This window comes from Lutra lutra, chromosome 13, assembly GCF_902655055.1.
Source record: "Lutra lutra chromosome 13, mLutLut1.2, whole genome shotgun sequence".
NCBI lineage: Eukaryota > Metazoa > Chordata > Mammalia > Carnivora > Mustelidae > Lutra > Lutra lutra.
In genome coordinates this window covers 25,222,649-25,245,666 of record NC_062290.1, presented here as the reverse complement: position 1 = coordinate 25,245,666, position 23,018 = coordinate 25,222,649, and the positions used below count along the sequence as shown (strand labels likewise).

The 23,018-nt window shown below is 43.5% G+C and overlaps 1 protein-coding gene across 2 annotated transcripts in view; it reads left to right on the top strand.

The window, feature by feature from the left end:
- Window positions 1–23,018, top strand: part of FRMD3 (FERM domain containing 3) — a 312,093-nt gene that overhangs the window by 178,380 nt on the left and 110,695 nt on the right. For both annotated transcript variants that reach the window (XM_047698971.1, XM_047698969.1), the window contains exons 4-6: window positions 6,215–6,293; window positions 11,361–11,458; window positions 17,613–17,736. In XM_047698971.1, the coding sequence (XP_047554927.1) occupies window positions 6,215–6,293; window positions 11,361–11,458; window positions 17,613–17,736 (301 nt within the window). The remainder of the gene's footprint in view (window positions 1–6,214; window positions 6,294–11,360; window positions 11,459–17,612; window positions 17,737–23,018) is intronic.

Below are 23,018 nucleotides of genomic sequence, written 5' to 3'. Positions count from 1 at the left end.
AGTAGGATAAACATCCCAGTGAAATGACAGTTCAGACTCAGCCATGTGTACCTGCCAAGAGCCTGTCCAAATACCGGTGGAAGGTAGATGCGGGCCCCTGGTGCTGGCCTTTCTTCCAGAGCAGGAAACAGAATTTAGGTGGCCTGTTCAAGGTCACTGTTGGAAGTCCCCTTCCAAATCTGGGGACTCATCCCATGGGGGTTTGGGGTTGCCACTCCCCCACCATGTGTCCCTGTCATTGATGCTGAAGCCTTAACACCACGGTAGAAATGGGCTACAGTGTCTTCCACCATGGGGTGGCCATGCTGCCCAGTCTAGTAAAGACACACAGTGACCATTCCCGATGACACTGTGGTGTAGGGTCCCAGTGCAGGGCGTGGGCCCCATGCCTGGTGCATCCTTTTCCACAGGTATCTCCTTCATCATGTTTCCAGCTACTGAGTGTGCACCAAATGGTTGGCACAGACCAGACCAGACCAGAGTAAACTCCTTAAGGAGCTGAAGAACAAGAGGACTTGACATTGGAGTGGCAGTCCTAGTCTCTTGGAGAAGGGGATGGGCTCATCTCCACAAGGGGATTTCCCACCTGTCCCAGCCAGGCTGACCCTGGGAAGGCTTCTTTTGTATCTAAATCCAAGTTCGCTTGGCCAGTGCACACTAAAGCCTATCATGAGGACGTCGAATATGCAGCAAGGAGGGGGCTGAATCGAGAGGCAGCTGAGCAAGGAGACAAGAGGGCAAATTGCAACTTGCCTCCTCAAAGGCAGAGACTCTGGGATCCTTAAGGGCAAAGAAAAAAAGGATGTGGGGGTCGGGGAGAGGAGCTCTATGACTTCAGAATGAGATAATATGTGGGGGAGGGTTGTACTTGTTTTCTGCACCTGTGTGGCCCTTCTGCCCACGTTGTCAGTGGCATCCTTAGTATGAGCCGAGGGTTGAGTTTTAGGCCGTTCTGTGTCTCAAAAGTTCATCCATTGGACTCCCGCATGTGCTCAGAGAGATGGCCTGTGGTCCTGAGCCGTTCTGGCCAGTCTCTTAGTGAAACCTTGAGTCTCTGCAAAACAACTAAATCAACGTTTTGTTATTATGGAATCTAGGAATGTCATCTGTGGAAACATGGCTGCAGCCTGTGTTCCAAGAATAAGGAGATTTGGGTAAAAAGTTACAATAGCACTGAAGAGTCCCATTAACCCTTTGGTTACCTGTTTTGCTTTTTCAGCGGTTATGCAGTTCATATGGCACAGGCCAGTGCTCCAAAGCTGGACTTTTGACCCCATACCAGTGCCAACACATTTGGGGGTGACTTTTTCCCTATCTTCTTGTTTAATGACTTAAAATTTTAAATTATACTTTTCCCTCATTTGGTTTTCTAGAAGGTAGTAAAGTGAACTATACTTCACTGTCATGAATTTGGTTATAGTGGGGAGGAGAAAAGAAAAAAGAGGTGAGGTGTTTTTTTTTTCACCCCTTAAGTCCTTTCTGCTTTATGCTTGACTGTAGTATTTATGACCTTCTAATGTCCTGTATATTTCATTTATTAACTTTGATTTTATACCTATTTATTCCACTAGAATATGTCTTCCATGAAGACATAATTTTTATCTTTTATAGCTACCTTTATTAGTACATCTAAACTTACAGCTAATATCTCCTAGGTACTCAATAAGTATTTGTTGAATTAATTAGTAGTCCCTCTAGAAATAGCAATTCTAACAGATTCCAGTGTCCCTGAGTTTGTTCCAGATGTTGAAGGGCAGAAATTGAAGATATAGGACCAGGGGTTTTCAGAATCTAAATCCTAGGAGTTGCTGTAATCACTCAGACTATGGACCTTCTAGGCCAGTGTTTGGATGGGATGAATGGGATGGCAGGGCATGGCCTTTCTCTTTGACATCTGCCTCAAGGCTTGGGGTTAATCATTCATTCAGCTAGATGGAGTCCATCTTTTATCAATAATTAGCTCTGGGGATAAAATGTTGAATGAGATCTATGCTCCATATCCTCATACATCTTGTCATTTGTAACTAGATCAACATTTTTGAGGGGAAATTATTTATCTTTTCAGACTGTTCCAACCCTGTCGAGAAGCATTCCTTAGCTTTACTATTTGCTTTGTAATATAATTTTGCATCCAGAATCTTAAGAGCGTTTCTCAAGAAGGAGCCTACTGCCACATTGGCCTCTTCCGGCTGGGGCAATGAGGTCAAGCTTCTTGTCAGCATGAGCCCCTGGTGCTGCACGTGGTTCCCTATGTCAAAATCATATGCTTCTTTTAATTCTTCTTGTATTGGTGACATGGGGTCAATATGAGAGAAAGACACAGTAGGAGCATATATGACAGTAAAAGAAAATGGATAGAAGATTTCAGACTTGAAGTACCTCTTTCTAAGTTCTCTTTCTGCTGCCTCCTCTCCTCTCTTCTCTGATAATGGGTCTAGTGATGAGTCTACCCCTAATACTGTGTATTAATTTCTCCCATGATCACACCCTAGAAAAACGGAAAGAGACGTCAGATGTGACTTTCTATGTAACTTAGCAACTGCATATATGAAAAGGGTTAAGAGTGTTGGTTTATTATAAACTCAGAGTGAATCACACTGAGATGAAGTTCTTGAGGGAGAGCAATAATTATGTCCAAATTGAGGTTGACAATGATTCCCTCACCTGAGTGGATGTGGCAACCTCTGGGCCCTTGGGCTTGAGGAGACAGAGACCAGAATATACCCAGAATGAAGGCACTCAAAACTGTTTCATGTGAGGAGCAGTTGACGGGATGGAGGGCGTTTATTATTATAGAGAAGACTCAGAAGGACTGTAAGTGCTGTTTAAGAGCTTCCTTCAAGTGACGGAAGGGCTTTGCATATGGGAGAAGCACGAGACCATTCTGGAAACTCTGGGCTTAGATGTGTGGTTAGAAGGTGGGTAAGGCATTTTCCAAGATGGCTGCCCCAGAGAGCTGTCGGTCTCAGTGCCTGATTCTTTAGGCAGAATGGGAGTCCTGACGTGTAGCCGAGGAGCTCAGATACCTCTCGTAGCCAGCCTAGGGCACAGTAAGCAGATATGCTGACCAAGAGGACAAGCAGATGACACCTGTAGTTTGGGACCATCTTCTGTGATCCTTCTTTCCCCAGGTTGCCTTCAGTGGGCTTTTATATTTCAGCTCCCTTTGGTTTTTATCTTGTTTTACTACTTAACAGTTTAATCAAGCATGTAGTTCCCATCAGTGCACAAAATGGTCTTAACCTGTCGTGTCAGTTTGGGGAGTGATGATTACATCTGGAAAAGCATACTTTACCAAAAACAGAAAGTCGCCTCTCCAGTGCTCTTTTCAAAGAGTTTCTGAATTTCAATGTAAAAGAGAAGACTGCATTTAATTACTGCGTCCTCGCATATGGGATGCATGACCGGCTCTACCAGGTCATGGACAAGAACTGCAATATGCAGAATAATAGGGCCAGGCCCTTCTCGTGCCATCAAACAGCAGGGCACAAGGTAAATATGAAATGCAAAAGCATCATCATTGTTCCAGGCGATCTTGTTGCTTCAAACATTTTCTTCAGTTGCTTCATGGGTCCCGTGCTGGCTAGCGCAGCAAGATTTCCAAGTGTATACAACGGTGCCAAAATCTTCATGCCACCAGGAAGCCACAGCAGTCCGGTCCCAAGGATAAGGAAGGAAATGCCACACATGAAGCAGACAATGAACCACTTCAGCCTGGTGTTGAAACAGAGGGAGGTGGCAGCTAGGACCTGTGCAGTCAGCCCTGCTTCTCATTGTCCTGGCCGCTCAGGACCCCTCCTCCCTCTCCTGCTGAGCTTCTCCATGGCCCTGCTCCCTGTGCAATGGCGGCCCCGCTCACGGGACCCCCCACGGCCTCCATTATTTTTCAGCTCCCTTTACAACATTTGCCCATACCCGTTGACCCCAAAATTCAAATATTGGAAGTTTGTATTATAAAAATAAAAAATACAAATATTTAATGACATGTGCACAAGGCCATTATAAATCAAATTGTATTGCAGAAATGTGGAAACAATCTGAATGATAATTAAAAGAAGAACAGAATACATTCTGCTGTATCCATAATATAAATTACAATGCAGTTAGTAGCGACAATGAGTTAGATCTATGACTATTGTCCCTGAGGGATGAGCAGAATAGAGAGTTAAGTGAGAAAAGCAAGAGAAACATATGTAGTGTGATCTCATTTTGTGAGAATCAATTGTAAAAAAAAAAAAATCCCTCACATATGTAATCATATTGGCAAGGATTTGTGTGAGTTTGGCAAAAAGGGTCGAAGAATATTGATGAAGTTGTTGATGGTGGTGGGAGTTTGGGGTAAGCTTGGTGGGGACCCAAGGGACGGAGGGACAGGGATAGAGACAAAGTGAAGAAAAGTAAAAGAGGGTGGTTTTTCCATTCATCTGTCTGCCTACTCATCTGTGTCTCTATCTACCTGTCATATGTCCATCCATCTATCATCTGTCTGTCCATCCACTCTTAACATTTGTCTACTATTATTGATCAGTCATCGTCATTGATTGTGCTTAAACATGTACTAATTTTGAAGACTAGTAGAAGAAGAAAAAATTTTCTTTTTTATGTTTTTTCCATTTTTTGCTCTATTCTTATAAAAACAGTCTTAAACTTTCTACTAAGAACAATCCAGAGATTTTGTAATAAAAAACATTAGGTTTAATCCTTTAAACGTGATGACCTAAACAAATTACAAGAAATCTAGAAAATGTATAAAGAGTAAATATTTTGAGTCAAAACTGAAATTCTAGATATCATGAAAGATGAATGACTTGAGAATCACTGCTATTTTTTCTTTGTTTTTTTGCTGTATAGATGGTGTTTATTTTCTTCTAGTGCTCCAGAAAAATGTTTCCTTAAATCTAGGGAACACAGGGGTGGGTTAGGAGCATCCAACTCAGTTTAAAAATTTGCTAGTTCCTGGTGGAGAAGTAGGGCATTGAATGGAAAGAGTTCTGACATCTGCGTGTGTGGGCGTATGTGTATTATCGGTTTTCCTCTGCTGAGATGGCCAGAAAGATGCTTGTGTTTTCCTGTGATTTGGATGCTTTCTTTCAAATTATTTTCGAGAACTGTTTTCCATATTCAATTATACTCATTATGCATTCATATTTAATGCTGATAGTTCTTTCCACATAAAGAATTTGTCTACATACAGAATAGCCCCAGGCATTATAGAGATGGCTGGGGATTTAACCCCTCCTTGCTATGAAAGAGGATTTGGGCAAGTATAGGGTGCTGTTTCATTTAAGCATTTGGATGTAGACTTGGAGTTGATCCCAAGTAGCTGTACTGAAACAAAGGCAAAACACGAGCGAGTGTCTAAGAGCCATAGAAATAATAATGCTAACTATCGTATTTCTTTCACCTTAAGGTGTTCATTTTATATGCTAATTGAAATTTGAATGCATCTTACTACACTTGTGTGCATTTATTAGATCAACATTGTAAGTCAACACTTTCTATAATTAAGGGTATCAGTAGTCCTATAGAATCCATGTAGGTGGTCCTTCAGTACCAGATATTTAATGTACTTAGAACATTCTAGAATCATGAACCTCAATCGGGACTTCATTCTGCACAGTGCCATCTTGATTCATACAAATCAGGAAGTTATAGAAGTGTTTGTTTTCATAGTGACTGCCTCATAGATAATACTCAGATAATACTAAAAATATATACAAAGTAGGATCTGTGCATGGCTGACTCCATTTTTAAAATTGTGATTTCAGTTCAAAAGCACCATTGTTTTGGGAAAACTAGTCATGTGCAGTGACATTTTTCCACCTCACAGTCTGAAAAATATCTCACTAGGGCCCAGACCAGAGCGGGCAATTTATCTGTCACAAACGGGTGGGAAGAGTTGGGAGAAAAAATGCTGTTTGAAGCTATGACCTGGCGAGAATGTGACGTGGAAAGTTGTGCTAACTGACTAGGTTGCCCGTGTCCCGCATTGGCTTTGGGTGTCCTGTCAAGCATTTTCTTTAGCTGTCACTGTGGCTTTGTTTCCTTGGGCATAGTAAGATCTGCTTCCTCCAGAAAAATCCCTTTCTCCCCTGCCCCCAGCCCCCCAAGGCTAGGCTGTAACTTCACGGCTGACTTTCCTGTGTGTTGGAGTCCCTGGTCTTTTGCTGCTTTTCTCATGCCTTTTTTTTTTTTTTTTTTTATGATGTTTCAGCTCATCCACCATACACCATGTGCTTTAGAGTGAAATTCTACCCACACGAACCCTTGAAGATTAAAGAAGAGCTCACAAGGTATTTTCCATTTGTTTGTATGTTTAACCCGCACCTTTAACCAGCCAGAGTCCTCCCAGGCTAGACGCGCCTCCCGTCTAGAGCAGCACGTCTCCACGAAACCGACACCCAGTTTGGCATTTTGGCTTGGAATATTTCTCTTGCACTTAATTGTCTTGGGATTTTTCAAACAGTTGTCATTGGGAGTGTAATTAACTGCACACAAAAAAAGCGGTGGTTATAAGGAGGAGGTATTCTCTGAAAACATCTGACAGTGGCGTGCTAAAAATAGAAGACGACTGTCTTTACGATCCGGGTGAATTCATAGCTAGTGCAGCCCCTAGGGACAATCTTTTGGATCTGAGCTGTTCTGGAAGGGAAACAATCACTGAATAGGATGAGCTGTTTGTCACCCCGCATTCCTCTTGCAGAATGGCCATCCGTGGGGCTGTTTTCTCTCCACTTGTAAACTCGTCTCAGGCTGACTGGGAATTTTCCAATTCTCCGCTCTCCTCCCTTCTGACCTTCCTGGGCTGGGGCCATATTCAGTTCTTGTCCTGGGGTTTTGCTTTTGAGAACAGTCCCAGCCAGTGCAGCTGAGAAGGGTCCCAGGAAGTCGATAGTGCTTAGTTCTTGACGAGACTCTGATTAGGTGACAAAAGTCACTGTGCACGATCAGCTCTCGAAATAATCATTGTAGGTCCGAATGCATCAGAGATGCAAGGGGATGCATTTTGGCTTATTGGCTATTTTGCTTTCTCCTTATTCATGAGTCCCCAGTAAAGCTTGACCCCTGTGGCACTGAGGTGACCTTGTGAGGGAGCAGATGGTGCCCTTCTCTATTGTTAGTTTGTACACAGCCATTAGTGAGCTTTGTGCTTGGGGATGGGGGCAGGTGGACACGAGGCACACAAAAATAATGGACATTATAAGTGGTGGTGGGCATTTTGCAACTTGACCTGCGTTTTAAAGATATTAAGGTAGTATTCACAGAACCTAATTTCACCACTTCCAAGTGACAATTCAGTGTCATTAAGAACATTCACATTGTTGGGTGACTATCACCAGGATCTTATTCCGAAACATTTTCTCGTCACCGAAGAGGACCCCCGGACTCATCCATCAGCAGTTGCTACTCACTCTCCTCTCCCCCAGCCCCTGGAAGCCGCTCATCTGCTCATTTATTTTGCTGATTCTAGAGATTTCGTGTCAGTGGGATCATGTGATATGTGGCAGGGGCTGCATGAAATACAAAAAAAAAAAAAAAAAAAAGTTTATCTTGCCCTCTGGGTGCCGATAATGTAATTAGAAAGATTAAGTCAAATACTAGTGCTGGGCATTATTTAGTCAGATGTCAAAATGGCTCACTTTTGTCATATGTTCTTTTTATAATGTTGTCTGGAGGATAAAAATTGGATATGTGTCAGGATACAAGTTAAGGATGGCTCTTTTGTTGTTGAGAAAAGTCCCATTTGGAAGTAGAGGAATATGGAGTGTTAGTTAATAACTCTGGTCCAATTCTTCTCAATTGAATTTGCTAGCATTTCCCTGCATTTGACTGACTAGCTGAGGTATGAAGAGTGGAAGGTTGTGAACATTTTTGTGTCTCCACAGGAAAGTAAGAGAATCTTCTGTCCTTGCACAGATAGAAATGGACTTTTCATAGTCAATACGATCCTTAGAATTCAAAGCCAATCTAGAAAGTGTGGCCTGCCTCCGGTACTTATGGTTTAAACCCTAACTTGAAATCAGCAAGGGAGAGACAAACCATGAGAGACTCTTGACTCTGGGAAATAAACTGAGAATTGGGGAAAAGGAAGTGGGTCGGGGCACGGGGTCACCGAGTGATGTGTATTTTTTTTTTTTTAAAGATTTTATTTATTTATTTGACAGAGAGAAATCACAAGTAGGCAGAGAGGCAGCCAGAGAGAGAGAGGGAAGCAGGCTCCCTGCTGAGCAGAAAGCCCGATGTGGGGCTCGAACCCAGGACCTGGGATCATGACCTGAGCCGAAGGCAGCGGCTTAACCCACTGAGCCACCCAGGCGCCCCACCGAGTGATGTGTATTAAGGAAGGCACCTGATGTGATGAGCACTGCGTGTTATACACAACTAATAAATCATTGAACACTACATCAAAAACTAATGATGTACTACATGCTGGCTAATTGAATTTAAATTTTTAAAAAAGTTGCATTCTAAAAAAAGAGTTTCATTTTTCTTTTGATAACTTGTTATTTTGATGTAAAATTAAAGTTTAAGGAGAATTTGCTACATGAGAATTTAAGATCACATTCATGACCATGCTTAGGGGTAAAGAAACTTTGGGGATTAAAGGCAGGTAGGAAACAGTAAAGCAACAAATACTCATTAAAGAGGGGTATTTGAGATCACTTTTTGTCCTTCATTTATCTCTCCATTTACACAGTCTTCTTATAATCCTTTAGATCTCTAGGGCTTTTGTAAATGCTGCATACAATTGAATGTAATAAAAATATTTTGGTTTTACTTCTTTTTTTTTTTGTAGTGAGAACTGTCTTTAAATTCGTGTTGGATGGAGAAGCAGTATTTTTTTTTTAATTTTATTTATTTGCTGGAGAAAGAGACAGAGAGGAAGAGAATACAAGCAGGGGGAGTGGGAGAGGGAGAAGTAGGCTTCCTGCCGAGCAGGAAGCCCGATGCAGGGCTTGAGCCCAGGACCCTGGGATCATGACCTGAGTTGAAGGCAGACGCTTAATGACTGAGTCACCCAGGCACCCAGAGAAGCAGTATTGTTAATAGTGGCCCAAGAATGTATGTCCCAGATCCTCTTGTGCTTTTGTTGCTTAATCTTTTCATACAGGAATGATGCTAAAAGGAGATGCATTATTATTATTTTTGGTGGCTATTATATTAAAAAATATCTGAGCCTGATGCTATTTCTAAGGCTCAGTGGATTTTGTCAAATGCACAGTAATCCATGATTATCTCTAGAGATCGCTGATCCCAAGGACCCAAGCTCCAGTGTTATGAAAGCAGATTTTCTTGCCTCTGGAAGCTTCTGTCAAACTTAATTTCAGAATTCTGAGATGAGAATCCAAACCTCTGATTCATCAGTACATAGCTATTTGAAACTATTTTTCACTACTCAACTCATCAAAAATGGAAAGGAATGCTTCATGTTCATTGGGTAACATTGAACAAGTAAACAAGAAACTTTGTGGCATTCGGCCTGGAAGTGTGTAGCCTTTAAAAAGGGGAAGATTTGATTTGATTTGTGTGACCTTGGTTATCTGAATGGTTGTGGCCTGAAAGGCTGTGGGCCTCAAAGACAGTTCTCCAGACCAACAGGAACAGCACCTGGGAACCTGGCCCCTGTTCTAGACCTGGGACAGGGCTCAGCAATCCAAACTTTCATGAGGCTTCCAGGTAATTTTAGATCATGTCAAAATTTGAGAACTACTCCCAGAAAGTTTATTGTCAAAAGTATCAGCTTCTTTTGGTAGATCCTGCTGTGTACACCTCAGTGGGTTTCGTGTGTTCACAAAGTTGTGCCATCATTGCCACAATCTAATCTGAGAACATTTTTATCAGCCAGTACTCATCCAGTCATTCCTTGTTTCCCCTCCTTCTCACTCCCGCAACAGCCATTAACCTACTCTGTGTCTCTCTAGATTTCTCCATTTTGAACATCTCATGCGAATAGAACCATATAGTATGTGGCCTTTTATGTCTGGCTTCTTTCCACTTAGTGCACTGTTTTCAAGGCTCGTTCCTGCTGTGTGTGGATCTGTACTTCATCCTTCTTCGTGGCTGAATAATATTCCAGTGCGTGCCTGTTCCACTTTCTTTTATCCGTTCATCAGTTGATGGGCATTTGGATTTTTCTACTTTTTTTAGTATTATGAATAATGCTGCTATGAAAATTTGTGCATTTTTTTTTTTCCAATTTAATTGTATTTGGAGGCAGGGTCCACAGCTTGTTTTTTTTTTTTTTTTTTTGGAAAAGCTCCCTGGGTGGTTCTAGTTTGCAGTCAGCGCTGAGAACCACTGGTTTGGAATGTTGGTACTCAACGTGTGGACCACGGGTCAGCAGCACAGCCTCAGCATTAGAAATAGTTATTAGAAATATGGACTCTGATGCCCCACCCTGATCTACTGAATCACACTCCACGTTCTCGCAGGATCTCTGCGTCATTCATGGCCTCACACAGGTGTGCGAGGCTCTCATGTACGGAACTCTTAGGGTCCTTACCTACCAAGTATCATGCTGTTTCTCTCACAAATTGTGTACCAGACTCTGGGCGAGAGATTTCTGAGGGACTGCCTTTGTGCCCTGCAAACAATTCCATACAAAGTCAGGCAAGGGGGTGTCTGTCAGTTGAGCCTCTGCAGTGTCCCCAGAGCCCAGTATACAACATAAAGCAGGTGTGAGATAGTCATCAGATGGAAACGGCAGTGAGCCCCTAATACTTCGCTGTGTCCAGTGTGCTTTAGATGACCCAGCACCCAGAGTTGGGGACCCCCTTTACCTGGTCCGTTTACATCATAATCAGGTTTGCCTGGCTCCGCGGGCATCTGAGTGTGCCATCCCTGGAGAGGGGGACAGCGCACGAACCAGAGGACAGCTCTAGTTGTGAATAAATGGACTTTCTGGGCTCATAAACAAGTCCTTTTGAGATTGATGAATGTGAGTCTGTCTGCTGCTGAGACTCCTCTCCAGATACCGAATGAGTCCCTTCTCGTACTCTTCATTTCACAGAGAGTGTGGGCACCTGTACCTGTTGGGGGGGGGGCGGTGGTGGTCACCATGTGGGAGTTCCTTCCAGGAACCCTGGCCGCTGGGCCCTGTGGCTTTCCTCTTCCTCGTGTCTTTAAGGAGGGCCCACTGCCCAGCTATAGAAGCTGCCATGGTCACGGTCATAGTCACATCAGATTTCCTGAATCCCGAGGGTCCCTCGTTTTCATCTCCTTGCCCTCCGAGGGGCTGGGTGTGGCTCGACTGCTCCCAGGAGCTAAGTAGAGTGGGTGGATAGCGCATGAACAACCCTCCCACTTCTTCCAGGCCTCAGCCAAGACTTCCGCTGACTCTCACTCATTTTGTGTTGCAGGTATCTTTTGTACCTGCAGATTAAAAGAGATATTTTCCATGGTCGACTGCTCTGCTCCTTTTCAGATGCTGCCTACCTGGGTGCCTGTATCGTTCAAGGTAAGTGTGGCTGCAGCTGCCCACCCCTCTGAGGGGCAGTGGGGTGTTCTGTGCTCAGAGCTCTGACTGCCAGGCATGGAGTCTGTTGGGTATAGTGAGGGGGAAAAGTCTGTCCAGGGAGGTAGGTGTCAAACAGTTTGAAATGAAATGTCCAAGTGTTTACATATATAAATTATATTCTTTAAAAACACTTAAAAAAATTTAAAATACTCACACATAAATTATAAAATTATACATGTAAATAAATATAGACATATATATGCAACAGTATATATTACATATAATATATTCCCGTGTGTAGAATTGTGTCCACGCGCAGCGTATCGAACTCTTCAGTTTTTCTAGCCATGGAGCATGACGAGGAGAGGGCTGGACTCACAGTCTGTCATACCCAGGTCAAGTCTCACTTCCCATCCACTGGCCATCTCAGCACAGACAAACTGTCTCAGCTCTTTAAGCGTATATTAAATGGGATGGCATGCCTCCTTCACTGCTCTGTGAAGATTCCACAAGACTTATTTTCAAGGTTGAACCAGCCCCAGGGGTGGGGCATTGGGAAACAGTGAACACATATGACCCAGGTGTTGGTTTCTGGATGTTTCTACCTGCAAGAAAAAAAAAAAAAAAAAAAAACCACCTGAAAGGTGGTCTCCTGGGCCCAAGGTGGTGCAGGGCCATGGGGGTGGGTCCAGGACCCGAACGACTCAGGTGTTCTGTTCCCCTGGGCCAGCTGGGAGGCAGCTGGCTGCAAGTCCTATTTGGAGGGACCCAGGTGATCCAGCCTTCTGTGGTGTGACTGCTAATGACGTGTTTATGAGAGAAGCGGGGGAGAAGGGAGGGGAGATGAAGAGAGGAAGGGAGATGGAGGGAGGCAGAAGGAAGGGAGAGGGAGAAGGACAGTTATCAAGTGAGCATGTTCTCTTTGTGAAGGGTCTGGAATAACGTAGGAGCTTACAATGGGTCATAAGCAGATCATGACCATTGTCTGCCTTCACAATTCCAAGCTTCGTTCATAGCTGAAGAGAGACACCCATGGTTCTCCTGGGGTTTCACTGTTGCCCATCACTGACCCCGTGGGGTGCCCCATGCTGTGAAATAGTTCCTTGGGCCCTGTTTCTGGGTGTGTGTGCTTTCTGAGAATTCTGAAGAGAGTGTTTGTGTTGCTCTCCCCCTCCCCTGGGATTGATCCAGTGCTGCACAGCGGATGTTGGCAGAGGTGTCGAAACCCTTGGAGATATTCAAGTTTAAAGTCAGAACTACAGGGATACAGTGATGAGAAATGGTCCTTCCATCTGCCCCGCGGTGGCGTATGTGCCTCCCAAAACCACCTCTCTTAACAGCTGAGCTAAGGAAAGGATGTTAAAACCCAGTCTGCCTTTCCCTGCAAGGCTGTGAATTCCTGGTTAGGATGCACTGTCCTCCGTAAGGGAAAAGCAGATCAATACTAATCCAAGCACCAGACCAGCACATGAGCATTTCAGAGCACATTTAGGCATTAGCGAATCACGGTCAAGTCTCCAAGGACAAGCTCAGTAGGGCTCTGTAACGGGAAACTCGCCATCCTGTTTTAGGTTTTCAATAAAGCCACCAGGTCTCCCCCTGGACAATCAGGGCCCATGATGCTATTATCCCTAAGAACACACAAAGCTGGACTGGCAGACCTCGAAAGGACCCTTCGGCTCTAAGAAACAGCAGTGTCCGCGAGCCGTTCATAGCCGATCCAATAAACGCTGGATTCATGATGTTCTCTGGTGTTTGGGATGATCTTTCAGCAACTCTAAAGATCATTACAAATGCAGATAAAGATCTGCTTTGTTGGACCTGTTTATGCTTACTGGGAGAGAGAGAGAGGGACTGTGGAGGAAGACTAGAAAGCAGGAGGCCTCGTGGCTTTTCAGAGGCTTATGACTCACTAGCGCCCTCTGCAGGAGTGTGTGCGAAACTTCAGAATATTCTCTATAGAGAAAACACAGACCGTTGCTACTTGTAGGTACTGAATACAGCTAGCGTATTTAGTACGTGCAATGCGTTTTTTTCATAATACAAATTGCAGCACACATACCCCAAACCCGAGGGATCTATTTACTTCTTTTCTTGGTGAAAATAGCATCTTTCGCGTTCCTTCTATAGAACTACAAAATAGTGGGATTGCCATTTTTACCTCCTCTGCCTGGTATGTACCAGATATTCAGAACTGAATTTGAACTTGGTTCAGATATCCCTTCCTCTGAGAAGTCTTCCTGAGCTTACTAAAGTAGCCTCTCTCCTGTACCCCATTCTGTCTCCTACCCCTGTTTTGTCATCTTTTAAGCACTTCTGTCTGAAATTATGTCTTTGAGTTGTTTGGGGACTTCTTAGGCATTCTCTCGATGTAGAATCTGAATTCTACAGAACTAGAATCATGGGGGGGGGGGTTCACCATAGTATGCCTGTGTCTGGCACGTGGGAAGTTCTCCAGTAATGACGTCAAGTGAGCCTGGGCATTTCCCGACATCGCACCACTGTGTGCTGGGAAAGAGTGGCTGGTTCCCTCCCTTCTCCATTTATTTGTTCACGTTCTCTGAATATGTATGGAGCAGCTGCATAGGTGCTCAGGCATTGCATTAGGAAGTCCCTGGTTGGGAGGGAGGACAGGGGAGAGACCTAAGTAAACAGGCAGTGTGAGGATGTGTGAGTGGCTCAACAGAGCGACCCCCAGGTCCCTGCTGTGACCTCAGGAGGGTTCCTGACCCAGCAAGGGTGGTCAGGGAAGGCTCCTGGGGAAGCTGACCCTGGAGCATCCCATCTCTTGTGTTCTGGAACAAGTCATCTCCGAACCAGGGTAAACACATCGCCAAGCTTGCCCTTTGTACCTATCATCACCCCATAGCATCATCCTTCTGCTTCAACTCTTCCAATTTTTCTGATAGTTAAACTCCCTTAGAAACACTCTAGGGCGTTTCAGATTACACGCTGTCTGCTGCGCATTTGTCACAACTCTACCCTCACTTACCCAACTCCTCCTGATAGTCTGAATAGTTACAAGTCCTGAATCATTTATGACCTGTCTTTTGCTTCAGGTGAAGTCAGTTAAAGACCAACTTTAAGGGGCACATGGCGCCAGTGAGTGCAGGGTTCCATGGCATTTCTTCTCTTAGTTTTCTGGCATTTTCCAAGCTATTCATTTGCAGTATTTAGCAGTACAAGTTCATTTTATTTCACAAGTTTTCATGGAAAAAGACCCCCCTCCTCCTGCCCCACCACCAGCACCAAACAAAGCCTTCCCTTACCAACCACCATTCAGGCTGACATTTGCATCGAAAGTGACCCAGTTTTGTATTGGTGGTCCATTCTCTATGGAAGATGGAGGCATCCGGTTATACCGTCTCCTAAATTTTCAGGTCCAGCCCACTTACAGGGTGATATGTATGTGTGGGTATGGGCATTGGTGTGTTATGTGTGTATTTTTTGAAACTCGAGTTAATCATCAGTTGATGGCTTATTCTCTTCACTGGTCCCTTTGAGTCCATCAGTTGATTGATTGATTGGTTGATTTTCCTTTTCATTATTCTCCATTTCCTTCGCTAAAGGCAATGACGGGGTTCACACAGATCTTCAACTTTGCATACATCCTTATCAATGATTACATTGTTTTGTGTATATACACTTCTAAGTTTTATAAATTAAATGGGGCTATAAAACTCATTTTAATCTCAGGCTCAACACACTGTTTTGGGTATCTATTCAGGTTCTTGGGTTTCCATCGATTGCTTTTAATTGCTACAGAGTATCTGTTAGGGTACATGGCTCACATTTACTGCTCCTACCAACAGTGAACACACAAGTTGCCTTCATATCCTTTCTTGTACTTAGTTTTCCCAGGTATTATGCCCAAAAGTGGGATTGCTCATTTATAATATTTGTCTAAATATGCCCAGCTTGCTCTTTGGAAGAGCTGTGTACATCAAGGATCCTTTAGAGGTGAACACATATTGGCACACCTGGGTGGCTCAGGTCATGATCTCAGGGTCCTGGGATCAAGCCCCACATCAGACTCTCTGCTCAGCAGGGAGCCTGCTTCCTCCTCTCTCTCTCTGCCTGCCTCCCTGCCTACTTGTGATCTCTCTCTCTGTCAAATCAATCAATCAATTTTAAAAAAAAGAAGTGTACACGTATTTCCATGTCTTCATATCTCTACCGAAACAGAATCATCCCACTTCTTTTTTTTTTTGGATTATACTTAGCAAGAAATAGCCTTTATTTATTTTTTTAAATCTTTTTTTTATTATTTATTTTCGGCATAACAGTATTCATTGTTTTTGAACCACACCCAGTGCTCCATGCAATCTGTGCCCTCTCTAATACCCACCACCTGGTTCCCCCAACCTCCCACCCCCCCCACCTCTTCAAACCCTTCAGATTGTTTTTCAGAGTCCATAGTCTCTCATTGTTCACCTCCCCTTCCAATCATCCCACTTCTTAAACATTTTGCCAATCTTGGTGTAAAGTGATGTCTTGTTTTGGTTTCCATAGTTCTGACTATTGATGAGTTTGAGCATCTCTCTGTATTGGCTGTTTGTATCCTCTGACCATCTTCCAGTTGGTCTTCCTCCCTGTCTTCTTATGGATTGGTAGGGATTTCCTCTTTATTCTAGATATCAGCTCTTGTCACTTTGCAAATATATTCTTTCAATTTGTGGTCTGTTATTTTGGCGACTGTGACACCTTTAATGAATAGAAGTATTTTAATTTGATTTGATTACTTTCCCTCATATGGTTGATGGTATTTGGGGTCTTATTTTTTCTTTTAAGATTTATTTATTTGACAGAGAGAGACATAGCGAGAGAGGGACACAAGCAGGGGAAGCAAGAGAGGGAGAAGCATCAGCAGGGAGCCCGATGTGGGGCTCGATCCCAGGACCCTGGGATCATGACCTGAGCTGAAGGCAGATGCTTAACCCCTATTTTGGGTCTTTTAAAATTTTTAAAAGTCCATCCTCATGTGGGATATATACTTTAGGTAGTTTTAAGAACTCTGTAATTTGAATTCTATTACAAAGCTTTAAAGAGCTTTGCTTTCCTCCCAGTTTTGTCTTTTTGTAGTCATTAGATGATTCAAAAATGAAAGGACAGTGGATACAAATTACAGAGTTGGATGTGATTTTGCAGATGTGTTCAGGCATATTGATTTTTATCTACTGCAGAGTCATGTTGGTGATCAAGTTCTTCTAATACAATTTTCCCACCCTCTTTTAGTCTTCTTTCCTGGGCCATTTCTGCCTGAGACACTTGCCCCTTCTGGCCCATTTTCCTTAGCAGGCTTGTGCAATTAGTAATTTTCCCCATGGCCAGAACATGTTCAGAACATGCTGTTCCCAGCTGTGGTTGATGCACATTCTAGGTCCTTCCTCTCCTAGACCCTCTGGGAGCTTAGAGATATGCCAGCATTTCTTTTTGCCCTTAAAGACCCTTTGCAGGGACTCTGTATTACAACCCAGCAACAACCTTCATCTGGTGCACTTGCCCAGGCTTAGATTTACACTCTTTAATCTGAAGAGCATTTCACTTATTTTTAAGTGCAGTCTTTTTGGGTGCCTTCATATTGTGATTTTTTTTTTTTTTTAATTGGTTGCACCATACTTGTATGAATCTCAGAGCAGGCAGCTCTAGCCATAGAACTCCTAGACTCAGAAAATTAGCTATGGAAGGAACCTTGAGGGATAGCCAATGATTTCCCACTAGCATCCTGGGGAATATTTGGAAATACTGGGGGCCATCTGTATTGGTCACAATGACTAGGTGTGCCACTAACACTTAGTACCTGAGGGGTAGGGTGATAAGTGCCCTGACATGTCTTGGAAGGTCTGAAATGATAAAGAATTGTTTAGCGCCCCCCAAAGGCCAGTAGTTCCCCATTGCAAAACAACTCTTTAAATTCCTTTATAATATAGATGAAGAAAACAAGCCTCAAAGAGGCTGGCAAGTGCCCAAGATCCTATGGCTAAATTGAGTTAGAATATGGGCTTCTAGTCACTCAGGCCTTGGTCTTCCCATGGATACAAACACATTTTGTTGGGTGAGCTCCTGGCAGCTCTCATTTGGGTGGGAAGAACCATTCCACAAGTACCCTCGCCTTGTTGTTCTTAATCTTTCTCTTACTCTTCACTGGTTACAGCTGAGCTCGGCGATTTTGATCCCGATGAGCATCCTGAGAATTACATCAGTGAGTTTGAGATTTTCCCCAAGCAGTCACAGAAGCTGGAAAGAAAAATAGTGGACATCCACAAAAATGAACTCAGGTAATAGGGGTAGACATTTGGAAGAATGATGGGAGCGAGAAAGTATTCTTACCGCAGGGAATGTGGAAATCATGTTGTGAAGTGAGAGTATTGGTAATGTGTGAGTTACCAGTGTAATGTACGAGTGGACTGTTTCAGGGGGCGGAGTAATCTTGCTGGGCATTGACCACAGGTTCCCCTGGATGGCTGTCTGGGAACCACCCACAGTTACTACAGCCATATATTTTTCTATGGGTTTTAATCACCCTGAGTTTCTGTAAGTGAAATCTAGGGTAAGTAAGTAATCATTTCTGCTTTGAATATTGCCTTGCCTCTTCCTTTCCTGTGGCCACTGCTGAAAACTTGCTGGTGCTCCAGGATGATTGTGACTGATTACAGAGTCATAACAGTAGAACTAGCAGAATGCATACAATAGTCACTGTGTAGCAGGTGCAGTTCTAAGTCCTTGTGCGTGGTGACTCATTTAATCTTCACGGTGACTGGGAGATAAGAGCCATGGCTGTTTCCATCTTACAGATGAGGGAACTGAGGCACAGAGAGATTAAGCATCTTACCCAGACTGGCAAGTGGCAGAGTCCGGTTTTGAATCCCGACAGCCTGGCTTCAGGATCTGTGCTCTTAATCCTCATAATGCTTCTGCTCTGCGTAGGCTGTTACGTGCGGAAGGGAGCATGGGTAGGAACCATTGACAGCTTGGAGTCAAGTAACTCAGGTGCTCTAGTCTGTAACTAGAATTTAGATCTGTGCAAATCATGGAAAAATTCATGGTAATTTTTGGTAATAATAAGCATGGGTTGGTATGTTTGGTAAACTTGGTGTTAATAAGTATGGGTTATGTTATGACAAGTATGGACGAAGACCTGTATGAATGAGCTGCCTCCATCTTCTGATAATTGTGTGTGTGTGTGTAAAAATATATTGTATATTGTATATATAAATATACATATGTAAGTGTCCCCATATTATGAATTCTGGAACGAGGAACTGTCCGCCTGACAGGAAGTGCTGGAATTCCCTACCTGATGCAGGCACTCCCTCTTCTGGTGAGTCTGAGCAGAGGATACATGTGGCCATTAAAAGTGGCCGCATATTTCAGCTTTGAAAAGATGTCCTTTGTTCCTAACAGATGAAGATGATTAGACATCAAAATATTGTACTGATTTCAGAAAGCAATGTGTCATCTCTATGGGTAATTTGAGAGTATTGTCTCCTAATGGAAAGCTTTGTCGAAAATACAGGACACTGACTACTCTTTTTACATCTTAGGGATGAGAATGGTAGAGAGGGGTACAAATAAAGTTCCAGTATTCTAGCTGAGGAGTTTGTGGACAAGCAGTGTCTGGGCAGCCACAGAATGAGAATCTCTGCAGAGAGGCTTTGCATCCCCTGTGTGGATAGGTGGGACTGGGAATCCAGAGGCGCACTGTGACCAGAATTTGCAGAATCTCAAATGCTCAGGGCATACGATATTAGTAAACGTCTAGTGAGCATTACTGGATGCCAAAACACTGTGCTAAGAGTCTTACGTTTGTCCACTCAGTCCTCCTAAACCCTACAGGGGAGGTGCTCTTGTTGCTCCTCATCCAAGGTGAAGAAGGCACAGTGGGGAGTGGATTAAGGACTTGCCCTGTTAGCGGCAAAGTCAGGACTTGAACCTTGCTTTTACTTGACACCAGCACCGATGCTCTTCCCCACTCTGCCGAGCAGCTGTCAGGCACTCAGGTGGTCAGTCGTGTTGGTGTTGCACAGCGATCACCATGGTGGTGGCACCAGAGGGTGGAGACCTTGAGCAAGAGGACCCTTTATTTAATTCTGCTCTCCAGACCAGAGATGCTATGGACCTGGAAAAGAAAGAAGAGAGTTTTGAGCAGCCTTACATCAAAAGGGTGATCCACTGAATTTCATGAGTAAATGAGTGAATCAAAGAAGATTCCAGATTGCTTTTTATAATCACAAAGCTGTAGATTGAACCTCATGCCAGCACCTGCCTTTGTTGATAACCCTGAAAGTAGTCGTCATACACCAGGGGGAGAGGGGTGGTCATCAATCAGCCATCATGGAAGTAAATCTTGGAAGTAAATGCTATGGCTGCATCAAAGCTTCTGTTCCGGACAAATGTGCATTTGTCACATCTAGAAAGCTCCTGTGAAGAAGACAGAGTTGTATGTTGAAGGACAGAAGAGCCAGAAATTATATGACATTGTACAGAGAGGTGCAGAGGGTATTTTTCCTATGAATTTTTGCTCATTCTCAAGTAGTTGTGCATTTCCTTTTGTATCAATGCAGCAGAGAGAGATGATAGGTTTAGATGGGAAGATAAGAAGAGCAGAACAAGCTGACAGTGCAGAGGGAGAGAGACTTTCTAGAATTGATTGGAAACCTGCCATAGAGACTGGGTTACTCTGAGGGTTTGCACAGGTTGTGAAAGTGTTGACTTCTCTGGTGTGGGAAATTGGACCTTTGGTTGGATTGCTTTGCGAAAACAACACTGTCAGGAAGGAGTTATAGATGGAAGAGAGCCATATGGGGCTGTACCAAGGTGTTACCATCTTATTTTCCAAGGTCATCAGAGCACCCATGACCCTCCTACACAACAAAGGGATAATGTGTGATCATTGAACTATTGTCACAGAAACTTCTTGAGAGGATTCAGCTGGCCTTTGTTGGGGTTTGAGAGGCCCCAAAACTTAACTTCCTGCTTCCTGCCTGGTTTCTGAACCAGTGGAGAAAGAAAACAAGACATGGCATGTGAGACACAAACTAGAGCAGGAATGGTGTTGGTGATTTACAGTGAGATAAATATACTTCCATTGTCTGCCTTTTTACTTGATTGGAATTGCTCTCCTCTGTGCTTTCTGAGGAAGGGATAAAAGCTGTGATTCTTGGGAGAAAAGTAACTGTGGAGGAAGAAGAACCTATCTCTCTGGGAGGCTACGTGCTGCTTGAAGGTGGAAGCAAGATGGCGTGATAGATAGCCATGAATATGAGAGTTCTTCATGGGGGAAGAAAGAGAGACTCCTTGGATTTTTGAGATGCTGGAAAATAGAAGACCAAAAGTGTAGAATTTCCATCAACTTAGATTCTTTTAGGTATTAAAAGAGATTTGTGAATGAAGATTGGAATTTATGGTTGGGCCAACTTTTGTTTCCTTAAGTGCACCATCTGAACAGGAGGGTAGGGTAGGGAGAAGTGACAGTTTTGCAAATGTAATAAAATACATATCGGTCATCACTATATTAGTCATGATAAACTAGATTTTGCTGAGGAAATGACCCTAAAATCTCAGTGTTTAGAACAAGTAAGACTTATTTGTTCTGTTACGTGTCGACCATATGTCAGCTGCGAGTCTCTGCTCACCATTGCCACTCAGGACATTCACAGGTTTGAATTTGCTAGTTGTTCAGCCAGGGGGAAAAGAGAATTCTGGAAGGTCTTGCTTCAGCTTGGAAGTGATACCTGTCACTTCCACTGAACTATGGTGGCCATAACTAGTCCATAACTGGTCACGTGGTTCTACCTAATGGCAAGAAAGGTACAAACTGGAGAAAGCTGACAGACAGATCTTAAGGGCCTTTGTAATCTCATCAACAAATAGGCTTTTTAAGTTAAACTTTTTTTTTTGTTAAAAAACTTTATTTTTTAGATTCACAGCAATACTGAGTGGAAGGTATGGAGATTTCCCCTAGTCTCCCTACATAGCCTCTCCTGTTAACAACATCCCCACCAGAGTGATGCACTTGTTGCAATTGATGAACCGACCCTGACAGCTCATTATCACACACAAACCACAGTTTGCCTTAGGGTTCACTCTGGATGACCATTCTGTGGACTGTAGTATAATGACATGTATCCACTGTTATAGTGTCATGCAGAATGGTTTCACTGCCCTAAAAGTCCTCTGTGCTCTGCCTATTCCTCTCTCCCACCCCCACAACCACTGGCAAACCCCAATCTTTTAACTATCTCTACAGTTTTGCCTCTGCCAGAATATCATGTCGTTAGAATCCCACAGTATACAGCCTTTTCAGATTCTCTTCTTTCACTTAGCAATGTGTATTTAAATTCCCTCTGTGTGTTTTCATCCCTCACTCATTCCTTGCCGAATAATATTCCTTTGCTGGTATGTTCCACGGTTTATCCGCTCGCCTACTGAAGGACATCTGGAAGGCTTCCAAGCTTTGGCAATTGTAAATAAGGCTGTTATAAACATTCATGTGCAGGCCTTTTGTGTAGAAATAAATTTTCAACTCCTTTGGTCAATGCCAAGGAGCACGGTTGCTGGATTGTAGGGTGAGAGTATGTTTAGTTTCGAAAGAAATTTCTAGATCAGGGTAGATAAACACACACACACACACACACACACACACACACACACACACACACACACTATCTAGGCTTTCTGGGCCACATGGTCTCTATTGCAACCACTTAGTTATGTTTTTGTAGAGCAAAAGAAGACAAAGACAATACCTAAATTAGTGGGCTACGATTCAGTGAAACTTGATTGACAAAACAGATGGTGGGCCAGGTTTGACCCATGGATTCTAGTTTGTGGACTCTTTTTTTTTTTTTTTTTTTTTTTAAGATTTTATTTATTTATTTGACAGACAGACAGAGATCACAAGCAGGCAGAGAGGCAGGAAGAGAGAGAGGGGGAAGCAGGCTCCCCACCGAGCAGAGAGCCCGATGCGGGGCTCGATCCCAGGACCCTGAGATCATGACCCGAGCCGAAGGCAGAGGCTTAACCCACTGAGCCACCTAGGTGCCCCTAGTTTGTGGACTCTTAAGCACATGGCAGAGAAGGTCTGGAATTCATTTCAGCTTCACTGCCTGCCTCTGTAGATAATTTTAAGACGAAAGAGCCATATTTGTTTTTAAGACAATGTAGAAGAAAGAGTCTTATAATTCACAGATTTCATTTGAGTTTGGTACAGAGAGATGAGGCCCCAGCATGGGGACAGCTTGGAAACAGGTTTTTCCTCCTTCCAGAGCCCTCTGGTGGCTGGAAGAGGCTGTTGCCACAATCCCTAGGGGTGTGACCGTCTCTTATTTTGACAGTCCTGGTTACTGTTTTCCACAGAGCTTTAACCATGACCATGGGAGTTAGAAAGGAATATCCATTCCATTAGTCCTGAGGGTCCCCAAAGGGGGTTGAAGATCAAGAATATGAGTGATTTCACTTTTAGGAATGCTGAGAAGCCTCTCTGGAGGTTTTCCTAGAGTTTCTACTCAGCTGGTTTTCTCAATTCCAGTTCACCAAGTTTCTCTTTAGAGGCAAAGAC